Source organism: Amblyraja radiata, chromosome 34, assembly GCF_010909765.2.
Source record: "Amblyraja radiata isolate CabotCenter1 chromosome 34, sAmbRad1.1.pri, whole genome shotgun sequence".
Lineage (NCBI taxonomy): Eukaryota > Metazoa > Chordata > Chondrichthyes > Rajiformes > Rajidae > Amblyraja > Amblyraja radiata.
Window position 1 is genome coordinate 4,875,945 of NC_045989.1, and position 16,015 is coordinate 4,891,959.

General features: G+C 47.5%; 1 protein-coding gene across 2 annotated transcripts in view; it reads right to left on the reverse strand.

The window, feature by feature from the left end:
• Nucleotides 1-16,015, reverse strand: part of polg (DNA polymerase gamma, catalytic subunit) — a 56,199-nt gene that overhangs the window by 32,473 nt on the left and 7,711 nt on the right. For both annotated transcript variants that reach the window (XM_033050316.1, XM_033050315.1), the window contains exons 5-8: nt 8,985-9,131; nt 5,854-5,933; nt 1,952-2,134; nt 1,288-1,430 (exon numbers count right to left, since the gene is read on the reverse strand). In XM_033050316.1, coding sequence (XP_032906207.1) covers nt 1,288-1,430; nt 1,952-2,134; nt 5,854-5,933; nt 8,985-9,131 — 553 coding nt within the window. The remainder of the gene's footprint in view (nt 1-1,287; nt 1,431-1,951; nt 2,135-5,853; nt 5,934-8,984; nt 9,132-16,015) is intronic.

Here is a 16,015-nt window from a genome sequence, read left to right on the forward strand (position 1 = left end):
CAATAACTAAATTTAACAGACATTTGGACAGGGACATGGATAGAAAGGTTTAGAGGAACATAGGCCAAACGCAGGTAGGTGTGACTATGTAAATGGGGCATCTAGGTTGGCATGGGCAAGTTGGGCCGAAGGGCCTGTTTCAATGCCGTATGAATCTATAATCTTATTGAATGGCGGAGTCGTGAAAAGGGTGAGGATAGTCGACTGTTGCTTTTACTCATGGAAACAAGGAACTGAAGATGCTGTTTACATAAAAGCACAAAGTGTTGGAGTAACTCAACGGGTTAGGCAGCATTCTGTAAAACATGGATCGGTGATGTTTCTGGATGGGACCCCTCTTCAGGCTGGGGAATCAGGAAAAATAGCTGGAGAGGAGGGCCGGTGATATGTGAACACGGGTGAGGGGGGTTTCTGATGGACAGATTGTTGGACAAATACCACAGGTGTGAGTCTGTCCTGCCCCTCCTCTCTTCCAGCTTTTTCTCCCGATCCCCCAGTCTGAAGAAAAGTCCCGAAAGAGTTGCAAATTGAGAAGTTAGTCACAATTAGAGTCAAGGTTAGAGTCTTGTATCCTTTTCTTGCTTTTATTACTTTTCAGTTTTAGTTTAGTTTAGAGATACAGCGCAGAAACAGGCCCTTCGGCCCACCAGGTGCACGCGGACCAGTGATCCCCGCTCACTAACACTATCCTACACCCACTAGGGATAATTTTTACATTTACCAAGCCAATTAACCTACAAACCTGCACGTCTTTGGAGTGTGGGAGGAAACCAAAGATCTCGGAGAAAACCCACGCAGGTCACGGGGAGAACGTACAAACTCCGTACAGACAGCACCCGTAGTCGGGATCGAACCCGGGTCTCCGGCGCTGCATTCCCTGTAAGGCAGCAACCCTACCGCTGCGCCACCGTATCGCCACCATGACTTATGCCTTCTTCTCATTGGATCACCCAATATGCATACCCACCACACAGAACTCCAGAAGCCTAGTTTAATAGCTTTGCTAAGTCTTTAATCAGGTGGTGAATCGATAGAATTAATTGCTACAGACGGCTGTGGAGGCCAAGTCATTGGGTATTTGCGAGGCAGAGATTGACAGATTCTTGATTAGTACGAGTGTCAAGGGTTATGGGGAGAAGGCAGCAGAATGGGGTTAAGTGGGAAAGATAGATCAGCCATGATTGAATGGTGGAGTAGACTTGATGGGCCGAATGGCCTAATTCTGCTCTATGAACTTATGTACTTATGAACAGAGGCAATGAACAACAATAATGCAAATAATCTGACCTTCCTCTTGCTCTGCTGCCGAGCTACATTCTGGCAGCACGCTGGTGGAAACCGATGCCTTCCCCTTCCGCCTTGTGTTCTTCTTCTGTTTAAACTCCTGGGTGTCCCATTCAAGGTCCCACAGCCAGGGGTCGTCTTTGTACCTGGGAAAGAGAAGTTGTATAATGGCCGATACATGCAACATCTTGCAGCGTGGCGAACATAGGAGAAAACTACTTCCCACTGTGACACCAAGAGTCGCAGTGTCGACCCTGGAGTGAAATACAGGTCCATCGCCGATTTTCCCATTCCAGAGCCTTGCCGGATTATCCGTTTTGCCGGGGCAGCAGAGAGGATTTAAACGGTACTGTAATGTTCCGCCTGGGCCACCAGGGGGCGAGATACCGGGTGGCAAAGGCGGCCTTGGACGTTGGCTATGGGAACGGATCTGCAGGCTCTGGCCAGGCCAGAGTTCCAGAGCCCCGGCCGCAGGGGTAAAAAAGCTGGAGTAACTCAGCGGGTCAGACTCCATCTCTGGAGAAAAGGAATAGGTAATGTTCTGGGTCTATGTAGATTAAGATTTTCACTGAACTCTACATAAAAATGGAATTTCACCGTCCCTAGGTGAATACAGTACAACTGAACCATTGATTTATCTGGCAATCAAATTTAACAAGTGGCTCACCTTTCTGCTTCGAGTAGCTGGCAGGCATCGTTAGCCAGGTTCATGAGGGACTGCTGCATCTCCCACTGTAGCTCCTCATAGGTGCCCTGTGCTTCATCTTGGTAACGCTTCCAGTTGTGGTTTACAGGAAGGTAGCACTGGCCCATCTCCAGCATGCCAGCGAAGGTCACCGGGTGTGGACACCTTAAGACGTAGAACAACCATAGTTACAGCTCTGTGTTCCCCACCAACATGGTGGCCCAGCGGTAGGGTTGCTGCCTTGCAGCTCCAGAGACCCGGGTTCGATCCTGAGTACGGGTGCTGTCTGTACGGAGTTTGTACCTTCTCCCCTTGACCTGCTAGGGTTTTCTCCGAGGTCTTTGTTTTCCTCTAACGCTCCAAAGACGTGCAGGTCTACAGGTTAACCAGTTTTGTATAAATGTAAATTGTCCCTAGTGTGTGTAGAATAGTGTTAGAGTGCGGGGATCGCTGGTTGGTGCAGACTCGGTGGGCCAACGGCCCTGTATCTGCAAAACTAAACTTAACAAAATCAGAAAGTCATGCCTTTCGTCACACTTCGAGCTGGTGACTTCTCTGGTTGTATGGTACAGGGAGTCCTGACTGGTTGCATCACGGCCTTGTTCAGCAACCCAAATGCCCAGGAAAGAAGGAGATCTACTGCGAGTGGTAGACACTGCCTGGTCCATCACAGATACTGACCTCCTCACTATCGAAGGGATCAAAAATGTGGGCGGCGCGACCGACGTCGCAGCGGCCTCTGCAGTCTGTCTGTATATTTTTTTAGGCCTGTTGAGGGTTTAGTTTGTAGTGGGTTTTTAAATGTGTATGTGTGGGGGGTGGGTGGGGGAAACTTTTAAATCTCTTCCCTGCATGGAGACCCGACCTTTTCCCTGTCGGGTCTCCGTTGCCGTTGGGGCCTAGCGCCGTGGAGCGGCCTCGAACCGGAGCGACCTGGGGGCTGAAGTCACGGAGCCTGTGGAGCTGTGGAGCTGTGGAGCTGTGGAGCTGTGGAGCTGTGGAGCTGTGGAGCTGCGGACCTACGGACCTACGGACCTACCTCCGTGGAGCTAGCCAGCTTCGGAGCGTGGAGAGCTGCGGCGGCGAGCTGCTGCGAGCCGACTCCGGTGGATGGTGACACCGGGAGCTCGCGGGTCCCCGGTGGGAGATCGCTTTGCGGGGCACCGGCAACGGCGACTTCTCCCGCCCGAATTGCGGGGTTGAGAGTGACCTGGAGGGGGGGCCTTACAACGCCCGGCACGGCTGTAAATTGCCGCGAACTTGCTAGCGCCCGCTGGGGGCTCCAACACCAAGACCCGGGGCAGGGCCCTACATCGCCCGGCGTGGCTTTGAGTGGCCACGGACTTGCTAGCGCCCGCCGAGGGCTTTGACCTCGACTTCGGGAGAGGAATGGAGAGCAGGGGAGAGACAAGTTTTGCCTTCCATCACAGTGAGGAGGACTCACTGTGATGGATGTTTATGTGAATTGAATTGTGTTGGTGTGTGTCTTGGTTCTTTTTTTGTATGGCTGCAGAAACCAAATTTCGTTTGAACCTCATGTGAGGTTCAAATGACAAATAAAAGGTATTGTATTGTATTGTATTGTAAAAAGAGGTGCTGCCTCAAAAAGGCAGCCAATATTATCTAAGACCCATTCCATCTGGGCCACACTCTTTAGAGATACAGCACAGAAACAGGCCCTTCGGCCCACCGACCAGCGATCAACCTTTCACTAGTTCTACCGTAACCCACTTCTCCATCCACTCCCTACACACGAGGGGCAATTTTACAGAGGCCAATTAACCTACAAACCCGCGCGTCTTTGGGATGTGGGAGGAAACCAGAACACCCAGAGGAAACCCAGGTGGTCACAGAAACATGCAAACTCCACAAGGGCAGCACCCGAAGACAGGGTGGAACCCGAGTATCTGGCGCTGTGAGGCAGCAGTTCTACCCGCTGCAACACTGTGCCGCCCCTTGGGACTAAATGGGATACTGATTGGCAACTTGACAATGTGGTCAGTGTGGACATGATGGGCCGAAGGGTCTGTTTTGTGCCAGGCACATCTATGAGTAAGTCAGACAGCATCTGTATCAGGTGGTAGTAGAAGGCTAATGGGCTTCTCATTGTAGTCAGCAAAACCTGTGAACATACAATGATCCCGCAGTCTCAGCGAGTAGATGCAAGCAAGTCGTTTCAATGCTCCTCCTCGCCTAAATAACAAGCATTTTTGTGATAGGAAATGTGTGGGAAGGAACTGCAGATGCTGGTTTATAGACACAAAATGCTGGAGTAACTCAGAGAGTCAGGCAGCATCTCTGGAAAAAAGGAGTAGGTGACATTTCGGGTCGAGACCCTTCTTCAGACTTCAGGGTGTTTCTCATAAGACAGACAACTTATTCGTTAGAGTGAGGCCAAATGCAAATTGAAAATTGGAGGAACAACACCTCATATTAGCTTGGGCAGCTTACACCCCAGCAGTATGAATATTGATTTCTCTACCTTCAAGTTACCCTTGCATCCCCTCCCTCCATCCCTTCCCCACCATGGTCATCGTACTAGTTTCACTGTTATCCAGTTGAGTTTCACTGTTTGTAGAACTCGTCATCACCTTCCCCACAGCCAACAATGGACCATTGTGGGCTCCACCGTTCCTTGTTCTTCATTGCTTTTTTTGCATAACTTCCATTCATTTGTTCCGTGTACCATCTATATCTCTCGTTTCCCTCGCCCCTGACTCCCAATCTGTACAAGGGTCTCGACCCAAAACGTCACCTATCAATTTTCTCCAGAGATGCTGCCTGAACCACTGAGTTACTCCAGCTTTTTGTTTCTTACTTTGTGATAGGAAATGCTGGCTGTGTTTTGAACGCTGGTGGGAGCAGGGGGGATTATGCCAAGCCTTTGCCTATGTGCCCTTGCTTATGATTACAGTGGAGGGAATATAAGATTTCACAATGACTTGAATGGCCTCATTCTGTGATTAGTTCAGAGATGATGTAAGGGATGATGTAAGAGATGATTGAAGCTCTCCAGCTATGAATTCCCCAGGTGGTGACAGTCAGAACCTTTTTCCCAGGACAGAAAAAATCAAATACTCGAAGGCATCGCTTTAAAGTGAGAGGGGGAAAGTGAAATAGAAAGGTTTAGTTTAGTTTAGAGATTCAGCGCGTAAACAGGCCCTTTGGCCCACCGAGTCCGCACCGACCAGCGATCGCTGCACATTATCTCTACCCTACAGACTCTAGGGACTATTTTACATTTTATACTAAGCCAATTAACCTATAAACCTGCGGGGAGAACGTGTAAACTCCGTACAGCCAGCACCCGTGGTCAGGATTGAACTCTCACGCTATAAGGCAGCAACTCCACCGCTGCCCACCGTGCCAACAAAGTGCGGGGCAACTTTTTTTTTACACAGAGTGTGTGAGTGCCTGGATTGTGCTGCTGGGGTTGGTATTTACGATTGACAGACACGATAGTGACATTTACGAAAGAGACTATCTACGATACACAGATGCGAGAGTGACATTTAAGAGGCTTTTGGATAGGCATCTGGATATGCAGGGAATGGAGGGTTATGTTGGCATCATGTTTAACACAGACGTTGTGGGCAAAGGGCCTGCTCTTGTGCTGAAGATAGACACTAAATGCTGGAGTAACTCAGCGGGTCAGACAGCATCTCTGGAGAAAAAGGATGGCCGGGACACTTCTTCAACTGTTCTTGTGCTGAGCTGTTCAATACCTATCCAATAATATTCTTATCAAAATCAACTGGGATAGTCTGACAACCTTCAACCTGTGTGGGGCTCGATAAGATGACAGTGCCACATTTATTATGGCTGAATCTGGCTTCAGAATAAGGGGAATGGAGGGCATTGCTTATTCAGAAACGTCGACTCACCTTTCTAGAAACAGTGGAAGCTCCTCACAAACCACCTCGTACGTAGCCTTAACGTCAAGTGCACAGTATTGCATCAGCGCCTGTTATCGGTGAATAAAGTACATATAACGGCCAAAAATTAAAATCATTCACGTCACGATATACTTCTCATATTTCGATAGAGTATACCCTCGTTATAACAGACCACATGATGGAAAATAACGGTGTCTGTTATTACGGATTATCTGCTATAACCAAATAAGAGGGTTAATATGTACAGTACTATTTGAAGGAGAGCCAATTGAAGAAGGGTCCCGGCCCGAAACGTCACCCATCTTTTTCTCTAGAGATGCTGTCTGACCCGCTGAGTTACTCCAGCACTTTGTGTCTATCTTCAGCACAAGAGTAGGCCCTTTGCCCACAATGTCTATGCTGAACATGATGCCAACAAACACTACCTAATAAACAGTAGACGACACACAATACCTAGTGGCACCGTGGTAGAATTGCTACCGTATAGCGCCAGAGACCCGGGTTCGACGCTGACCACGGGTGCTGACTGTGACGGCGTGGGTTTCCACCGGGTGCTCGGGTTCCGAGACGTACGGACGTGCGGTTTAGTTGGCATCTGTGGGTCGTGCGGGTAAAGCCGCTGCCTCGCGATGCCGGGGACCCGGGTTTGATCCTGGTACCGTGTGCTCCCGGTGATGCCGTGGGGTTTCTCTGGGTGCTCGGGTTCTATGCTGAACACTGTGAGTTGTTCCTAGTATGTCGGGTGGTGCCAGGGCCCCAAAGAGAGGGGGCGTGATTGCGGATGGTGGGGCCTGGGGTCATGGTCTCTGGCGTTGTGTTACGGCCGCTGCGATTCACGGAGACAAGTTGGGGTGCGGGCATACATGTCTTTGTGTTGGGGGTGAGGGGGGGGGGGGGGGCTGTGCATGCGGGTAGACCCATGGGAAGAGAGATAGAACCACTGCGGTACTATTCTGCACACTGTGATTTGTCACAGAGATAGAGACAGATCTAGTGTATGGGTGATCGCTGGCAGACTTGGTGTTTCCGCACTGTATCTCTAAACTAAACTAAGCCTAAATGGTTCGAAAACACCATTCGCTCTAATCACCCAGTGGTTGTTCCGTGAAACAACAAACTCGGTCTACAAGTTCAGAATTAAAGGACGTTCTTTGGATGAGATGAGGAAGAATTTCTTTAGTCAGAGGGTGGTGAATCGGTGGAATTCTTTGCCACAGATGGCTGTGGAGGCAATCAGTGGATATATTTATGGCAGAGAAAGATAGATTCTTGATTAGTGTGGTGTCAGAGGTTATGGGGAGAAGGGGGTTAGGTGGGAGAAATAGATCAGCTATGATTGAATGGTGCAGTAGACTTGATGGGCCGAATGGCCTAATTCTACTCCTATCACTTATGATCTTATGATTTACAACAGATTAACAGATTTGGTCCGCTTTAACCAAAGTCCATTATAAAATGGTCCTCTAAAACAAGGGTCCACTGTATTTCACACAGACAGGAATATTCTGCTTTGGACATTTTGCCTAAGTTGACTGATTGATTGAAAGATACAGCTTGGATACAGACCCTTCAGCCAACTGGTCCATGCCAACTATCCATCGCCCATTTACATCCATTCTTTGTTCAAAAGGGAACTGCAGATGCTGGAATATCGAAGGTACACAAAATTGCTGGGGAAACTCAGCGGGTGCAGCAGCATCTATGGAGCGAAGGAAATAGGCGACGTTTCGGGCCGAAACCCTTCTTCAGACCGAGTCTGAAGAAGGGTTTCGGCCCGAAACGTCGCCTATTTCCTTCGCTCCATAGATGCTGCTGCACCCGCTGAGTTTCCCCAGCAATTTTGTGTACCTACATCCATTCTTTGTCGCTTTCTCGTCCACTCCCTACACACAAAGGGCAATTTTGCATAGATCAATCAGCCTACAAACCTGCATGTCTACGGGATATGGGAGGAAACCAGAGCACCCGGAGGAACCCATGCATTCACTGGGAGAACATGCAAACTCCACACAGACAGCACCCCGAGGTCAGGATTGAACCCGGTCTCTGGCGCTGTGAGGTAGTGGCTCCTCCCAGTGCAGCACTGTGCCACCACAGAACATTCCAAGTGGACCTCTCCGGCTGTGCAACTTCCCCCAGCGACTGGAGTCGTTTAGTGCAAGGTAAAGCCAGTAAAGTCCGATCAAGCATTGTCCGGGGATCATCAATGAGGTAGATAGTAGTTGGTAGATGGACATCACACGCTGCAGCACTGGTGAGGAAGGCAAGGCAGCGCCTTTACCACCTCAGGCAATTGAGGAAATTCAGAGTGCCTCTGAGGATCCTCCAGTGCTTCTACTCAGTGGCTGTGGAAAGCATCTTGTCCGGAAATATCACGATTTGGTTTGGGAACTGCTCTGCCCAGGACAAGAAGGCTCTGCAGAGAGTAGTGTGTTTGGCCGAACCCACTATGGGAACTACACTCGCCCCCCTGCAGGAACTATACATCAGAAGGTGCAACTCCAGAGCCAACAAGATCATGGGAAACCCCTTCCACCCCAGCAATGGACTGTTCCAGCTGCTACGGTCAGGCAAACGCCTCCGTTGCCATGCTGTGAAAATGGAGAGGTTGAGAAGGAGTTTCTTCCCAGAGGCCATTAGGACTGTAAACTCCTTTCTCACCAGGGACTAACTTACTGGACCAATTTACTGTTGTGTGGTGTCTTTTTAAAATTGCTGTTTTTTCTTTTTTTCCCTCCCAGAAATATGTAATATGTGAATATGTGATTCTGTTCCATTCTGTTTTGTAGTTTGTACAATCTGCAAGCATTGCCACTTTTCATTTCACTGCACATCTCGTATGTGTATGTGACAAATAAACTTGACTTGACTTGAGTTCAGCACTGCTCTCTGGTTGTGGTAGGATGATTCAGTTGCTTGATAACAGCTGGGAAGAAAATGTCCCATGATCTGTTTGTAAACCTAAAATGTCGTCTGTCCATTTCCCTCTACAGATGCTGCCCGATTCAGAATTCTCACAGCAGTTTGACTTTAACTGCAGAGCTGTCATTTGGAGATTTGCAACAATGCATGATGTACCATCGTGCGACAGTGAAGTGTAGTCCACAACGTTGTCTCACCTGGAAGTTGTCCCGAACATCGTTCATGTTGCCCTTGATGAAAATCTCTCGAGCCTCCTTCTCCAGTGGTTTTCCCCCAACGTAGAGTGCGTGGACATCTGCCAGGTTATTGATGCTGCTGATGTCCACCCAGTCCCACGCTCCAATCTACAACGGCAACACTACACGTATGACCATCTATCAAACCCGCCGATATCAGATTCAGTATTTACAATGCATCTCCTTATCCCTTCAAGCACAGTGAGACCAAGGTTAGAAACCTGCACTGGCAATGAACTGTTATTGATTAGGTAGACAAAAATGCTGGAGAAACTCAGCGGGTGAGGCAGCATCTATGGAACAAAGAAAATAGGCAACGTTTCGGGCCGAAACTCTTCCTCAGACTGATTTTGCAGTATCTGCAGTTCCTTCTTAAACATGTTATTGATTAGTACAGGTTTTAGAGGTTATGGGGAGAAGGCAGGTGAATGGGTTTAGGAGGGAGGGATAGATCAGCCATGATTATTCGACAGAGTAAACTTGATGGGCCGAATGGCCTAAATCTGCTCCTATCACATGAACCTGATCAATATGATTAACGAGACTCAAGGAACTGCAGATTCTGGAATGCCGAAATTACTCAGCGGGTCAGGCAGCATCTGTGGTGGGAATGGACAGGCAACGTTTTGTGGCGGACCCATTCTCAGACTGATACTGAAACATAATTCCAATCAAACACATGGATGTAGATCACAGTTGGATGAACACAAAACGCTAGAGTAAGTCAGCGGGTCAGGCAGCATCTCTGGAGAAAAGGAATAGGTGTTGTTTCAGGCCGAGACCGTTCTTCAGACAACTGATAACAGTGACATCGTTCAGCACAGACATTGTGGGGCCAAAGGGCCTGTTAAAGTTCTGTACTGTTCCGTGTTATATAATTAACTCCCAGTTATATTCCACGGTAATGCATAGGCAACAGCTTCTCCCTAACACACAGGTACACAATCACAGAGACACTGATGCTACTTCACCCTGAAGCCATTTAGCAAGACTACCAGGAGTGTGAGTAGGAACACTATCCACGAACCTTCTGCCCTCCTGGCGATATATCCCATGGAGTTCATGTTTACCCGTCAAAGATATGGACGGCAACAAGAGCCAACCATTTAGTTGTGGGCCAACCATCCCCTTGAGACGTAGATACTCCAGCACAAACTCCGCTGTGCGGCACGGTGGCGCAGCGGTAGAGCTGCTGCCTCACAGCGCCGGAGACCCGGGTTCGATCCTTACTGCGGGTGCTGTTTGTACAGAGTTTGTATGTTCTCCCAGTGACCTGTGTGGGTTTCCTCCCAATTTCCGAAGACGTACTAATTTGTAGGTGAATTGACTTCAGTAAAATTGTAAAATTTACAGTGAAAATTACAATTAAAATTATAAATTGTCCCTAGAGAGTAAGATAGCGTTGGTGTATGGGTTGATCGCTGGTCGGCGTGGACTCAGTGGGCTGAAGGGCCTGCTTCCGCGCTCTATGCCTAAAGTCAAAAAGTCGAAAAGTTGAAATTTGAGGAAGGACATCCTTGTGATTGAGGCAGTGCAGCGTAGGTTAACGAGATTGATCCCTGGGGTGGCGGGACTGTCATATGAGGAAGGATTGAAAAGACTAAGCTTGTATTCACTGGAGTTTAGAAGGTTGAGGGGGGATTTTAAAGAAACATATAAAATTATAAAAGGACTGGACAAGCTAGATGCAGGAAAAATGTTCCCAATGTTGGGCGAGTCCAGAACCAGGGGCCACAGTCTTAGAATAAAGGGGGGGGGGGGGGGGCATTTAAGAATGAGGTGAGTCTTAGAAGTGAAATTAGAGCTGAGATGAGGAAAAACTTCACACAGAGAGTTGTGAATTTTCACCCAGAGAGTTGTGAATTTGTGGAATTCCCTGCCACAGGGGGCAGTAGAGGCCAAATCACTGGATGGGTTTTCTCTTAAATCTCTCTCTTTAGATAGAGCTCTAGGGGGTAGCGGAATCAAGGGATATGGGGAGAAGGCAGGCACGGGTTATTGATTGGGGACGATCAGTCATGATCGCAATGAATGGCGGTGATGACTCGAACGGCTGAATGGCCTCCTCCTGCACCTATTTTCTATGTTTCTTTGAAAAGTGAATGGAACAGAGATGGGTCTGAGTAGACTGCAAGTAAAAGGAAAATACCAAACAAGGTGGATGTACATTATATATGACTGCAATAGCCCAGGATATCACTGATGATTTAACCCACTAAGTTCCCAAGGAGTTAACACTAGTTTAATTAACTATTTCCTGGGTCGCTACCCTTGTCTCAGAGGAACTTGCCCACAACTAGTGCAAGATTCACTGAGTGGACTGAATGCACCCAGAGTACAGTTATCACAGAAGTGGCAATGGAGCTGTTTACAACTCCAGCAGGAAACTGGCGATTCAGAGTGAAGGACAGTACCTGTGTGGCCCTTGGTACATTTCCAAGCGAATCCACAGCAATATGGAACACACACAACTACTTAAGATACATACAAAGTGCTGGAGTAACTCAGCGGGCCAGGCAGCATCTCTGGAGAAAAAGGATGGGTGACGTTTCAGGTCTGGACCCTCAGTCTGAAGAACGATCCCGAACCGAAACGTCACCCACCTTTTTTCTCCATAGATGCTGCCTGACCCGCTGAGCTACTCCAGCACTTTGTGTTTCTCATTGGTCTAAGCCAGCATCTGCAGTTCATTGTTTCTACACACACCTACTTTCTCTGGATGAAGCAAGGATAAATGTTATACAACTCCGGTTGACTCATTCTTGACCCACCATTGACTCCATCTATACTTCATGCTGCCTTGAGAATGCAAGCAAAATAACCAAAGAGTGGTCCCAGCCCCGGCCATTCCTTTTGTTCCCTGCTCCTGTCTGGCAGAAGGTACGGTTCCTTGGAGGTGCGCACCACCAGACTCAAGAACAGCTTCTTCTCTGTTATCAGGCTTCTGATTGTTCTTTCCAAAGCTGGGGTCCTGTCCGATTCATCTCTACCCCATTGCGGAAATTGGACTCTGTGTATGGAACTGGTGCGTTACAATGCTGAGAACTGTATTCTGCATTTTATATCTTTCTCTTCAATCTACCGCTTGTACTTGAGTTTGACTTGATTGTTTTAATTTTAGACATACAGCTTGTAAACAGGCCCTTCGGCCCACAGAGTCCTCGCCGACCATCTATCACCTGTACAATAGTACCATGTTGTCCCACCTTTCAAATCTTACACACGAAGGGGCAATTTACAGAAGCCAATTAATCTACAAACTTGTACATCTTCGGAATGTGGGAGAAAACCGAAACTCCCGGAGAAAGCCCGCGCGGTATTGTATTCCAGTATAGTATTTTATGATCTGATTTGATAGCATGCACAACAAAGCTCTTCACTGTACCTCGGTACATGTACACAATAATAAACCTATACCTAAAACGACATATTTGAATCATTCCATTTGTGGTGATTTAGCCTCAGTGGTCATTAATATATTAGTAGAATGGGTAATACGGAAAATAGGTGCAGGAGTAGGCCATTCGGCCCTTCGAGCCAGCACCGCCATCCAATGTGATCATGGCTGATTATCCACAATCAGTACCCCATTCCTGCCTTCTCCCCAAATCCCTTGATTCCACTCTCCCTAAGAGCTCTATCTAACTCTCTTTTGAATGCATCCAGTGAATCGGCCTCCACTGCCTTCTGAGGCAGAGAATTCCACAAATTCACAACTCTCTGTGTGAAATAGTTTTTCTTCATCTCAGTTCTAATTGGCTACCTCTTATTCTTAAACTGTGGCCCCTGGCTCTGGACTCCCCCTACATCAGGAACAGGTTTCCTGCATTTAGCTTGTCCAATCCCTGACTAATTTTATATGTTTCTATAAACGAGTTCCCTTCGCATCCTTCTAAAATCCAGTGAATACAAGCCCAGTCGCTCCATTCTCTCAGCATATGAGAGTCCTGCCATCCCGGGAATTAACCTGGTGAACCTACGCTGCACTCCCTCGATAGCAAGAATGTCCTTCCTCAAATTAGGAGACCAAAACTGCACACAATACTCCAGGTGTGGTCTCACTAGGGCCCTGTACGACTGCAGAAGGACCTCTTTGCTCCTATACTCAAATCCTCTCGTTATGAAGGCCAACTTGCCATTAATTTTCTTCACTGCCTGCTGTACCTGCATGCTTACTTTCAGTGACAGATGTACAAGGACACCCAGCTCTCGTTGAACTTCTCCTTTTCCTAACGGACACCATTCAGGTAATAATCTGCTTTCCCGTTCTTGCCGGCAAAGTGGATAACCTCACATTTATCCACATTATACTGCATCTGCCATGCATCTGCCCACTCTTTCAACCTATCCAAGCCACCCTGCATCCTCATAGCATCCTCTTCATAGTTCACACTGCCACCCAGCTTTGTGTCATTTGCAAATTTGATAATCTTACTTTTAATTCCTTCATCTAAATCATTGATATAGATTGTAAATAGCTGCGGTCCCAGCACCAAGCCTTGCGGAACCCCACTAGTCACTGCCTGCCATTCTGATAGGGATCCGTTAATCCCTACTCTTTGTTTCCTGTCTGCCAACCAATTTTCTATCCATGTCAATATCCTACCCCTAATACCATGTACTCTAATTTTGCCCATTAATCTGTGTGGGACCTTATCAAAGGTTTTCTGAAAGTCCAGATGCACTACATCCACTGGCTCTTCCTTATCCATTTTACTTGTTACTGTTACACCCTCAAAAAATTCCTGAAGATTAGTCAGGCAAGAATTCCCCTTCATAAATCCATGCTGACTTGGACCGATCCTGTTACTGCTATCCAAATGCGCCACTTACATCTTTAATAATTGACTCCAGCATCTTCCACACCCCCGATGTCAGACTAACTGGTCTATAATTCCCTGTTTTCTCTCTCCCTCCTTTCTTAAAATGTGGGATAACATTAGCTACCCTCTAATCCCCTGGAAGTGATCCAGAATCTATAGAACATTGGAAAATGATCACCAATGCCTCCACGATTTCTTGAGCCACCTCCTTAAGTACCCTGGCATGCAGACCATCAGGCCCTGGGGATTTATCAGCCTTCAGTCCCATCAGTCTACCCAACACCATTTCCTAACTAATGTGAATTTCTTTCAGCTCCTCCGTCACCCTGGATTCTCTGTCCACGAGTACTTCTGGAAGATTGGTCCTGTCTTCACTAAGGAAGACACAAACAAAGTACCTATTCAACTCGTCTGAGATTTCCTTGTTCCCCATAATAAATTCACCTGTTTCTTTCTTCAAGGGACACACATTTGTCTTAACTAATCCTTTCCTCTTCACATACCTAAAGAAGCTTTTACTATCCTCCTTTATATTCTTGGCTAGCTTACCTTTGTACTTCATTCTCCCCGTATTGCCTTTTTAGTTATCTTCTGTTGTTCTTAATAAGTTTCCCAATCCTCTGGCTTCCTGCTCATCTTTGCTCTGTTATTTGTCTTCTCTTTTAGTTTTATACTGTCCTTGACTTCCCTTGTCAGCCACAGTCACCTCTTACTACCCTTAGAATCTTTCTTCCTCTTTGGAATGAAATAATCTTGCATCTAGATTATTCCCAGAAATTCCTGCCATTGCTGTTCCACCGTCATCCCTGCTAGGGTCCCTTTCCAGTCAACTTTGTCCAGCTCCTCCCTCATGCCTCCATAGTCCCCATTGCTCAACTGTAATACTGACACTTCCGATTTTACCTTCTCCCTCTCAAATTGCAGATTAAAATTTACCATATTATGGTCACTACCTCCTAATGGTTCCTTTACCTTGAGTTCCCTTATCAAATCCGGTTCATTACACAACACTAAATCCAGAATTGTCTTCTCCCTGGTAGGCTCCAGTACAAGCTGCTCTAAGAATCCATCTCAGAGGCACTCCACAAACTCCCTTTCTTGGGGCCCTGTACCAACCTGATTTTCCCAGTCTACCTGCATGTTGAAATCTCCCATAACCACCATAGCATTACCTTTGTTACATGCCAATTTTAACTCCTGATGCAACTTGCACCCTATATCCAGGCTACTGTTTGGGGGCCTGTAGATAACTCCCATGAGGGTATTTTTACCCTTACAATTTCTCAGTTCTATCCACAATGACTCTACATCTTCTGATTCTATATCACCCTCACAAGGGACAGAATTACATTCCTTACCAACAGAGCTACCCCACCCCCTCTGCCCATCTGTCTGTCTTTTCGATAGGGCGTAGAACCCTGAATATTTAGTCCCCAGCTCCGATCCTCTTGCAGCCATGTCTCTGTAATTCCCACAATATCATGCCTACTAATCTCTGAGTCTCAAGCTCATCCACTTTATTTCTTATACTATATTCATATATAACACTTTTAATTCGGTATTCACCTCCCCTCTCACGCCGGTTCCTATTTCACCTGACTTTACTCTCTTATCTCTTCTTAAACTTTCCATCCCATTAATTCAGGTGTCTTTCGTAACTTTTCCTGTACTCTCTTCCCCTTTAACTCCATCCTTATACTTCCAATTTGTCGACCCTTCCCCCCCCCCCCCCCACCCCGCTATTTAGTTTAAACCCACCCATGGTGTAGTACCAGCAAACCTGCCTGCTAGAATGTTGGTCCCCCTCCAGTTAAGGTGCCACCCGTCCCTTTTGCACACCTATCCCAGAAGCGATCCCAGTGGTCTATAAATCTAAATCCTTGCTCCCTGCACCAGCTCCTCAGCCACACATTCAGATCCCCTATCTCCCTGTTCCTGCCCTCACCAGCACGAGGTACTGGAAGCAAACCAGAGATAACCACCCTAGAGGTCCTGCTTTTCAGCATTCTTCCTAACTCTCAAAACTCACGCTGCAGAACCTCCTTCCTCTTTTTCCCCCGACATCTTTTGTGCCGACATGCACAACCACTTCTGGCTGCTCCCCTTCCCCCTTCAGGATGTCCAGCAATCGGTTCGAGACATCTTCGACCCTGGCACCAGGGAGGCAAC